The 11130-nt window shown below is 37.6% G+C and overlaps 1 protein-coding gene across 1 annotated transcript; it reads left to right on the top strand.

Moving 5' to 3' along the window:
• The first annotated feature begins 3311 nt into the window (after positions 1–3311).
• Positions 3312–9782, top strand: LOC148843274 (stromal cell-derived factor 2-like protein). Its single transcript, XM_088956698.1, has 7 exons — positions 3312–3565; positions 3652–3780; positions 3882–4022; positions 4115–4255; positions 8935–8984; positions 9080–9212; positions 9323–9782. The coding sequence occupies exons 2-7, from the start codon at positions 3679–3681 to the stop codon at positions 9404–9406; spliced, it is 651 nt and encodes a 216-aa protein (XP_088812824.1). The 5' UTR covers positions 3312–3565; positions 3652–3678; the 3' UTR covers positions 9407–9782.
• The last annotated feature ends 1348 nt before the right edge of the window (positions 9783–11130 follow it).

Raw genomic sequence — 11130 nt, 5'->3', positions numbered from 1 at the left:
TATAACACACATACAAACAAATGAAAAAATAATAGCAAAGAAATAATCATAGATTGCCAAACATCAACTGAACCACTTTCTAAAGGCCTAAATCCAAGTTCTTCCCAACTTGGGGTCAAGTCGATATTTTCATCCCAAATTGTATTTTCTTTATCATACTTGATTTGCATTAAATAATTTAGTTATTTTTTCATTCATTTTCATATGTGCATCGCACGGGCTTCTCCACTAGTACTTTAAAAATTGACTAGAAAACGGAATTGCTTTTGCCTCCAAGTTTTGAGTTGACGGTTCAATTGTCTTGTTCGAATGAGTCCACCAATGATGTCATAACTAACATAATAAAATATTTATAATATAAAAATCAGCTCTCAGCCTATGAACCATTGTCTGGATCACAATTTGATAGTTGGATTGTTCGAGTCAACAATTTGCTGACCAAATCAATGTGTTTTTGGGGGCAATTCCCGATTAATACCATGTACTTTGGGCCTAGTGACATTTTGGTCCCCAAACTTTAAAATGCGATAATTCAGTACCCAAACTTTCAAAATGTATCAATCTAGTACCAGCCATTAATCAGCTATTAATCAACCGTTAAGTGGCATTTGAAAAAGACACAAATGCCCTTCGAGTGTCATCTAATTTTCTTGATCAACCATCCAAATGTTGACAAAAAATTAATAGTCTCAAATCCTTGCATCTTCTATTCAAGAAAAGGCAACCATTTTGAATTTATTAATATTTCAGTTATGGTGGTCTTAGATTGATTGACTTCAAATCCAGCCCAACATAACCAAGCTACAAACTCATGCACATACATTGTATGTGAATGTGTATCATTTTATGGTATTTGTATGTATTGTTTCTTCTTTCACTCTATTTTTGACATGGACTATATAAATCATAGGGCTTGACTATTATACCAAAAAAACTTATTACCAATCAACAGGCATCATAAAAGCGATAATCAATCAAGTGGTTTTTTTATCAAAATTCATTGGGTGAGGGGGATTGATTGGTCAATCCCTTTTGATATCATGTCTTTCCGGCATCTAGTCAAGTTCCTTATGGCATAATGTCTTTCCAGTATCATACATTTTTCCTAATAAAGGAAAAAGGTAAAATTGCAAACAATGAATAAGGAGGCCTTGAAACTCGCTCAGCCCACTTAGACATGGGTTGCATTTAGCTCAAATGAGTTGGGGCCTGTCAATTCAGGCTTTAACATTGGGTTGGGGCATTGGCCCAAGCCCCAAGGTCCACATTTTATGGTTGGTTAAGGAGTTAGTTTTGGTATGTTAAATGCAGTAATGCAGTAGGGAGATCAAAAGATTCATAAGCTGGAATACATGGTGGTTTTCCACCATCTACTCTCACCAAAATCATTTGCACGAGTACTTTTCACTTGTTAAAATAAAATAGTGAAATTGGTTAACCAACCATTGTCGATCTGTTACTGTTCTAATGTAGCTTTTGTTCTTTCTTGTTCTTCTCTTGTTTTATTGAAAAACCTAGATGGTGTTTGTTTTATTGAAAAACAGCACTAGCTTAGTGCTATATTGGCATTTCTCTCAATAGAGTTTGAGATCTTGTTTAGTTAAACTGTTTATCAAATAAATATTTTTCTTGGACTGTATAAAAACGGGATTATAGTTGATAAGGGCAATTTTGAGCCCAAATATCAATAAAAATAATATTTTTAATAAATATGTTAGTTTTTTAAAAAATATATCAAATAAGGATAAAAATAATATTCATCTTCTTCCTCCTATAAACCATTCATCAGCGCCACTGCCTGCCACTGCTTCCAGCAACCTCTGGCAATGCCTCCACTCACCTCTACCTCTAGCAACGCTGATTGAAGTTAGTAGCGATGAGAGATGAGTCCTGTTTCTTCTTTGAGGAAGAAGATCGCTTGTTCTTTCTGCAACCTCCGACTACTGGAACGTTTCTCAGTGATCCTCCTTTGGTCCAATACCTCCTACATGCCTTGCATAAGTACCTCGGTTGTGAGAGGCTGTAGTTGTAGTAACAGAACTTGGTTTTACTCGAATCACATCTTGGACATTTGAGCGCCTGCTCTGGCCGAGGCCTCGATTTCCTCTCTTGTTGTGGCTTCGAATACGCCAATATATCTTCTAGTGAATGGGTAGCCATGGCCTGGAGGGATCTCAGCAGAAACACAGGAAGAGAAAATTAATAGCAGCAGACATGGCACTGGTGTAGTTTAGGGATGCAATTTCTATTAATAATCTTGATGATGATTTTAGAAACCTTCTCAATGCCCGCATTGATTGGAAGGAGACCCCAGGAGTGCAGCTGCATTACCGAAGGTGGAGGTGAGCAGAGACATTGCCAAGGTTGCTGGAAGCGGTGGCGGACGGCAGCGCTGATGGATAGTTTGTAGGAGGAAGAAGATGGATAGTTTATATCAAAAGTATTATTCTTATTGATAGTTGATTCAAAAATTGCTCTTATCAGCCCTTATCCGGATATTATCATTGGAAAATATTTCTAATACACAACAGGAATGTGCTGTGGGACGTTATAGGGGGCTGATTTGAAATTGTTGAAGCCTTAATCAGTAATCAGGAAGCAATGTAAAATGCTATCGGGCCAACTTGAATTGCAACCTAAGGTCCTAATAATGGACGATTTTTACATTTCGGAGGAGCTACAACAAAGAAGCCGCTTGGGTTTGACCATTTATATTAAATGGGTATTTAAATATTAAATTATTGGGATTCTAGGGTATTTTAGAAATGGGTTATGGAATCCTAAGTTTTTTGAAATTTAATGGAAATTTAAGAAAATTTAAAAAATTAATATTAAACCTAAAAATATTTTAATAATTCACCATTGGGTTCAAGACGGATGTGAAGCATTATATGCAACCCTGTTCTCACCTTATTCTCCATTCGGGGCGGGGCCCCGATTTCATGTGGGGGCTTTTTTATGATAAATCAGGTGGGGCCCATTTAGGAATGCTAGAAGCCTCTGTTATGAAACCCTCCCAAACGGGCACGCGGGAAAGAAGCAAAGAACAAAATTGATGGTCTTTGTGTAATAGATTGGGGGCATTTAAGTCAAATAAGGAGAAATCGAACAGTGGTAGATCAGGAAAGGACCTACCTGGCATAAGTTCCCAACCGAGTTCCAACCAATGAAAATGTCCCGCGTAACCTCCATTCCACCTGTAACAATTTCATTAGCTCAGACCGTCTTCCAAACGTGGCATCCTCGAATCAGCAATCGAACTCTCGCTCTGTTCCGAAGTTCGGACCGAAGAATTGGACTGAAAACAGACAAAAAGCCAAATAACGACCCAAATGGCCAAATAATAACACTGAAGGAATCGAAAGAAAAGAACAGCGCACATTTGCTCCAAGAGACGAAGATCCACATAGAAAGCACTTCGCCTTCTGAGACTGCGGACGCCGAGATCGGGATCGCCTCCGGAGCTCCGCTCTGGACAGTACGGATCGAACCGTGGCTCCCTCAGGGCCGCAGAACCTCTTCCGAAGGAAACCCTCCTCCTCTTCTTCTTCTTCTGCTACTCCAGGTCCGCAAACCCTTGTTTCGGGACCGACTCGAATTGTATACAGAGAATCAGGGCCTTCTAAATCTGATTTTCCGTTTTGGCAGCAGACCTGGTTCATCGCCCTCCTCTTCTTAATGGCGATTGGTTTCTTCGCGCTCGCTCTCTTTCTATTCCTGGGTCTTGATTTCGAGCAGGGCTCTCCCACTCCCGCTTCGGCCGCCTCCGAAGGCGTTGAGGTACTTCTCCCTGTAAAAAGGCTCTATTTTTGCTTTCTCCGAATTGATTGAATTCGAAAGGGATCTCATCTCGAAGCTTCATCTTTGTTGGTTTCTGCCAGGTTACTTATGGGACAGTTCTTAAATTGATGCACGAGAGGACGAAATTCCGGTTGCATTCACATGAAGTGCCTTACGGTTCGGGCAGTGGGCAGCAGTCGGTTACTGGTTTCCCTAATGTCGATGACTCAAACAGCTACTGGGTACTTCTTTTTTTTTGTGTGTGTTTTATTTTATTTTCATTTGATCCATTAAGAGGAGAAGGGGGTAATTTTAAATTTCGATTTCCATGCAGATTGTTAAGCCTGCTCCAGACTCATCTGCTAAACAAGGTGATAAAATTAAGAGTGGAACTCTTATCCGACTACAGCATATGAGGACTCGAAGATGGTTGCACAGCCACTTGCATGCATCCCCAATTTCGGGCAACTTGGAGGTTGGTTGATTAGCACCTTTCTAATGTTGCTTGTCAGCTTGTCTTTTTATTTGCAGATGTTTGAAGTTATTGAACAATCTCTGTTTCCCTTTTTTTTTCTCGATTTAGTGAAACGTCTTAACACTTTTAAAACATGTGTGCATTGTTGCTTACATCTATGAGCTGATCGGAATTTAGAAAACAAGGCTATAATGTGTTCCAATGCTTGTAATATAAATAATGACTTGGGTTTTAAGTAAAATGGTTTCATACCAATTAATGCTTATTGCTTGCTGAGCAAGGGGTGTGAATTTAACAATTCTCAAAGTTGCATTTTGTAGAATAATTGTTGACATAAAATGATTCATCTTGATTGGAAAGAATTCCTGAATTGTGCACTTGGCTTCATTCCTTATCATGATAATATACAACACTCCATTTTGTATATTAAGTAAAAGAAGTTGGGTTGAAAAATGAAACTATACTGATAAAACATACACATACACGCACTTATTTACTCTTTTCTATATTCAGTATTGCACTGTTGTATGAAGTTAATCCTTTTATTTTTCTCTTTTATAAGCTATTACCTTCTCATATTATTATTTTTCCATTATTTGTATGGTTATGTTATAATGATATGCATATGCTGTATGTCTCGGCCTAGTCACCCATTTTGTTTTTCTTTTACTTTCTGGGTTGCTGGTCTTTTTTAGGTTTGTATATTGATTTTTCTTTTCCTTAGTATATGATGAACTAGATTTCCATTATCATTAACGGATTATATTTACTACCAATCACCATAATCAGTCCAAATGACACTAGTCTGTCATATAACCTATAATGAGCTCAATGACATTAATTTGATGGTGGATTGGTCATACTATCCTCACCTACATTTGGCCTATCAAGTACCAAATCATAAATTCAGATGATTCAAGAGATGCACCATCTCTTGAATGGTGCAAAGGCACATATCAGACTTAGTGGATTATTTCTTACCCTGATATATTTAGTTTCTTTCCACTTAATTTGTTTATGTAGGTTCCCAAGTTAGTTCGTGATTAGAAGGTTATGCTTGTTCAGGTTTTGGAGCTATATTGCATGATCAAAGAAGTGTTCCTCTGTTTTTTGATCAGTAATAATGCTTGAGGATTCATTAATTATAAATTATAATATGAAAGATTCATCACTGTAAAGCAGAGATGAGGGAAGTACAAGAAACAACCTATGGCTGACCTACATTTTATACGCTATATGCTTTATTTCACCTTTATTACAGGCCTGGGGCCCCCAAGCTAGATGTGTTTCTTGTAACTCCTGCCCTTGCCTGAGAGACAGCCAGGTTATTTGCAGACCTAAGAGTCCATTGAATGAGCACTTCATATTAACTGCCAAAGCCTTTGCTTTTGTAATCAGGTGTCTAGGTGTCCTAGGGCCAGATTTATATTCTCTAATCAGGTTTCTATAGATTGAATCATGGGGATTTCTTGTTTTATACCAAATTCTACTGGGGCTTATGACTCATTTTCATACTTGCTGTTTTATTTTCCAATTATTTCTTTGATTGAGAGAAAGAAAGAGAATGGTAATACTGTTATAGTAGGAATTCTCTTATCCTATTTAGAAGGATATCATCTTATTTCATAATTATCTTTTATTGTTTATGCCTCTTACATAACCACAAATGTGGAATAAGAACTTTAATTGGTATTCCTATGATTGGTTCAATAGGTATTTTCTTTTATGGTTCATAGTATGGATTAGTGTAGGATGGATAAAATGGAGGGGTTGCATCTGGAGTCTTACGTTATAGGTGAATACTTTTTAGATTAAAAGGAAAGATCTATAAAAGAATCAAAAGGACAGATATGCTGTATAGAACTATGTGTTGGGTAGTCAGGAAACATGTCCAAAAAATGAGTATGACATAAATGTGTATGCTTAGTGGATTAGTGGAAAAACTATACAGGATGGGATCAGAAGTAATTTGAAAGAACCTAGGAGTAGCTCCAATAGGTGATAAAATGAAAGAAAAGTACACTAAGATGGTTTGGTTGTGTGCATAGAAGAATGTCAGCAAACTGATAAAAAAACAGACCATTGACATCACCCATAAGGAGTGATCTGTTGCAAGTTGAAGGGGCTAGAAGGGCTAGGGGTAGACCAAAAGGACATGGGTCAAAGTTGTAAGAAATGATATAAGCACTCATTATTTAATAATGGATATGGCATTAAACAGAATGGAATGGCAATGTAGCTGACTCCATATAGTTGAGATAAGGCTTGGATAATGATGATGATTATGGATTGGGTTCATCCCTATTGTAATTGGATCAACTTGTAAACATGAAAAGGTAATAACTCAACTGGACCTGCCCCCTCTTTGTCTGGTTCAAAAAGGGGTAAGGTCTAGTTGAGCACTTACTCTTCTAGATCAGTAGGACCTTTCCTCCACTATTTCAAACCACCTCATTCCTTGTTTTTCTGATGATGTGTTTTTAAGAATCAACTCCATTGGTTAATTCAAAGTTTCTTTTCCTCTATAGTCCATATAGAAATAGGTTGCCATGGCTAAGAGCAGATATTGATTTTAAGTTGCATTTACAACTCAGTTTGCAATGTATTTTATTGGATGGCTTTGCTTTTTCATTGTTGGGTTGATGGTTAAAAGTAACCAGGTGTTTGAAGAGGTGTTAGGCATTAAAGTTTTGTTCTTTTTGGAATCTATCCATGCCATCAGACAGATTTTTTGGCATGCTTTTTGGTATTTTCTTTTCAGTTTCCTAAATATTAGAAAAACGGTTCTTTATTTTTTTCAAAAATTAAAAATAAAATATTGACATTAAGATGTTTAGCTCCCAACTCTTTTTTCTGTTGTAAGTGGAAACTTATTGAAGTCCAACTTTGGCTCTGAATTGTTAATTTAATTTATAAGTGAATTTACCATTTGAAAGGACATGCTTTAATATCTAAATAGAGACAAAAAGGGTTTTTGAAGCAGTTAGCAATACATTTTTTGAACTGTATCCAAGGAATTTGTATTTTATTTCCCAATTAAAAACCTTTTTATGAGGGCAATTGCTTGGTATAATGGTAAAATCCAGTGTTTAGGAAACCGGACCAGACTGGCCAGTCACACCAGTTGAACTGTGACCCAGCTCTATATCCAGCTCGGTCATACCCTAGAAACCGGAATAGGTAGAAAACTGCCCAAAACCAGCTGACCAGCTGGTTTAACCAGAAAACCAGTGAACCGGTCCCAGTTTCTTAAAACCACCCAATTTATTTGTGTTCATTTATGAAATCTTTAATGTACACATTGCATTGATGAACATATATTTCAAAGAAAATGAGTTGGGAGGTTTGGACTTTGATCAATTACTTCAAAAATTAAGGAAATCAAAATCTGTCCATCACATTCAAGTATAACATTACTTGTATAATATATTTTTTATAATATTTATATATCCTGTGGTATATACATGTATATGTCATGACATCTCGGTTCAACCTCTGGTTTGACTGTGGTTGAACTTCTGACCTGCTCTCCCCGTTCTGGTTGAATGTCTGGTCTGATTCTCTGAGCATTGATAAAATCTTGGTCTGGCAAGTATGACAACACAGGTTTGGGTCTGAGAGGGGCCACTTTGTGCAAAAGATTCCAAAGGTTAGGATGGTATCCAGTCTACCTCTCCCAAGACCCCAGATTGCTGGGATCAACATTCGGTAATGACTTTTTTTAATTAAAAGCCTGTTTAAAATGGCTTCAGCATGCTTTATTTGATGGTGCGGTCTTTGCAATGAAGTTGACTATTTGTGCAACTAGGGTTGGGTTGAGCATTTACTAAATTTGAATGGGCCTGAGTCCAAACCTCAGCCTAATGTAACTGAAATTCTTCAAATTGGTTTCCGCCATAATCACCCAGAGACCTTGCCAGCTGAACATGATACGATACAAATTCTGACACTGGATACTGCATTCTTCTAATTTTGTGTTTTTTTTTAACATAAGAACTATAGAAAATTTGGCACCTTAGGCCAAGCACTTCCCCCTTGAGAGATGGAGTGGCGTGGTATTCCATGGGAGAGGTTTCAAAAAATCGTGGCGTGTGATTTGAATCATGCAATAGGCACATATTACCAATTGGGCTTCCATGGCTGCTTTGCTGCACTTATTTGCTAGCATTGCGAGGTATCACCTGACATTTTCTTTCAAGTTTTCTTTTATTTATAAAGAAAAAGAACTGCTATAAAAAACCCTATTTTCTTAGCTTTAGTATTTTATGCTAGTTATCTTTTCTAATACTAATATCTGGCAATTGATCAAAAAAAAAAAATGAAAAAACTAATATCTGGCCAAATTCTTCAAGGCCACCTTCTCTCAGATGCACCTTTTACAAATCACAACTCAGATCCATCAAATCCACCTTTACCAATTCAATCCACCTTATGCTATTATCCATTTTCCATTTAATTTCTTTGAAATATGCATTTAGTTTTCTTTTAGCTTCACTAATTTTAATTTGTTTAAATTGTTCTTGGCTGTTGTTGGACATTTTACTGCAATATGACCATTGGGGTGAATCTACTATTTTGTTTTTAATCAAACCACTACCGAGTTAAGTACAGTGGTATCCACATTAGTCCTTACTGGATTTTTACTTTGGATGTTTTAACTTACAATAAGCAATGTGTAGGTGAGCTGCTTTGGAGGAGAAGGTGAATCTGATACTGGTGATTTCTGGAGGTAAGAGCTATAGTCATTGTTTGATGATACCTACATCATCTATCCTGTTGATATGGGTGATTGCTATTTCCTTTTTCTTGGCATTTTCCTTTTAGGCTTGAGATTATTGAGGGGAGTGGAAAAACTTGGAAACAAGATCAAAGAATCAGACTTCAACACGTAGACACTGGAGGTTACCTACATAGTCACGATAAGAAATACAGTCGGATAGCCGGGGGTCAGCAGGAGGTAAAGAGGGAATCTGCATCTCAAATTTCACGGTGATGCAAATTTTACATGCTCTTTTTGGTAGATGATATTGTCTTACATTGGTGCAATGCTTTGGAAACCATGTGCAGGTTTGTGGTGTGCGAGAAAAGCGTCCTGATAACGTGTGGTTGGCAGCAGAAGGGGTATACCTTCCAGTTAATGAAAGCAAATAGAACTGAGCTACCTGATTTCATGTAATAGAGCAAATGTAGGTGTTGGTTTTTGCTTGTTGGTGCTGGTATCAGTCATGTGCCCGTCCTGAGTGTAGAAGGATATTTGTCTGAAGATGACGTCCATGATTGTGAGGTGAGTCCATTCAATGATTTGTAATCACGAACCCCAGTTTTCATTCTCCAGGGGACTGATGATGCACTTTGATTAGTAGAGCCTCAGCAAATGCGACATATCCACACAATTCTTCTGACTAGAATATAACTTGCTAATGTGACTGTTATAGTTGAGATGAGTGTGATCACTGTGATGGGTTTGTTTTGAATTCCAAAACCGAGAAATCTTATTATTAATTGATGCTAGGGCATTCATATACCACTGTATCTCTAGTTTAGTTTCATCTGTAGCCTTTAATGAAGTCCAAATCCTATTACTCGTGTAGATTTACAAAGGGGGCGTTCTGGTTTCAAAATCCAATGGGAACCCAAAGTATCTGAAATCCAGACCCACAAAATCTCGGAATGATCCTAAGCATTGGGACTCTCGATGGTTCCAATTTCCACCAAAATCTGTTGTCTGGGAACTGGAATCCCTTGCTTGGGTTACAGAGATATGGTAGATGTAGGGTTGGGCCAGCTTACAAAAAGTCGTCTATAGATCTGCACATTAACACTGCACACATCCTGCCTTTTACCTCTTTTGATGACGGTTCTTTATCATGGAATTTCATCCAAGTTCCCAACAAAATCTCCTCATTTGTTTTACCCAAAACTATTCAAATCTGCTCAGGACAGATCTTTTACTTGTACCAATAAAGGAAATATCAAATTTTGGTCCTGCATATAATCCAATGTGTGATTCAATTATTTTATTCTTCTAAAAAGATCAGCCTGTGAAGAAAATCCACCATCATTTGTTTGAGCGTTATTCAAGGTGACCATAGACCTCTCCTCTACCCTCTCCAATAAATCCTCGAGCATTGGGAGGGTAGTGGGTTTGATGAAACGCCAGCAGCCATGGCATAAAATAAAGAGAATGCCAGATGCCTTTCTTGGTCGTTGGGCTTTGGATTAGACCTCGGGTGGATTAGATTAGGCTTATGGCCAACTAAAGCCTACCTTCAAGTGTATGAGGGCCTGACCAAGCCCAAGCTAGTGCATAGATGTTAGAACCAAGCTAACCCAACCAAAGGAAAGGAACCAACTGCACAACTCAAGCACAATTCTGGTTAATTTAGATTTGCCCTGGTGAGGAATATTAGAAGAAAATTAAAAGAACTGAAAAAGATAAAGACTTGAGTCCTTTTACGGCTAATTTGACACTGATCACTAAAGACTCAACCAAGCATAAGTAGTTCAGTCATGTTTGGTGAAAAATCCGGAAAGCCAAAAATAGGCTTACATGAGCCGAGAAATCAATTTTCTGGTGAAGCTGTTTTTAGTATCCTAGAAATCAATTTTCTGGTGAATCTAGGTTTTGGTAATCAAAAAATCAATTATCGGAAATGGTTCTATCAACACTGAAGCCCTCCCAAATGACCCCTATGGAGGATATGGGTGCATCATCAACATTAAAAAAAAAAAGAAGAAAATAAGGACATATTGGGTTAGGATTGGGTCAGGTAGACCAAATCTTAAACCCTAACTCAACTCAAAATTAAATATAAAACGGCCAAATTAGGTTTGGGCACAGGTTGATATTTCAACCCAACTCAGGTTTCAGTTGC

The sequence above is a fragment of the Nelumbo lutea genome, chromosome 8 (assembly GCF_056320005.1).
Source record: "Nelumbo lutea isolate HS-2025 chromosome 8, American lotus-T2T, whole genome shotgun sequence".
NCBI classification, from domain to species: Eukaryota; Viridiplantae; Streptophyta; class Magnoliopsida; order Proteales; family Nelumbonaceae; genus Nelumbo; species Nelumbo lutea.
This window is presented reverse-complemented; position numbering and strand designations above follow the sequence as displayed.

Coding starts and splice junctions, on each gene's coding strand:
- LOC148843274 (XM_088956698.1), top strand. CDS start 3,679: ATGGCGATTGGTTTCTTCGCGCTCGCTCTCTTTCTATTCCTGGGTCTT. Junction 3,781..3,881: donor CCGCCTCCGAAGGCGTTGAG/GTACTTCTCCCT, acceptor GGTTTCTGCCAG/GTTACTTATGGGACAGTTCT. Junction 4,023..4,114: donor ATGACTCAAACAGCTACTGG/GTACTTCTTTTT, acceptor ATTTCCATGCAG/ATTGTTAAGCCTGCTCCAGA.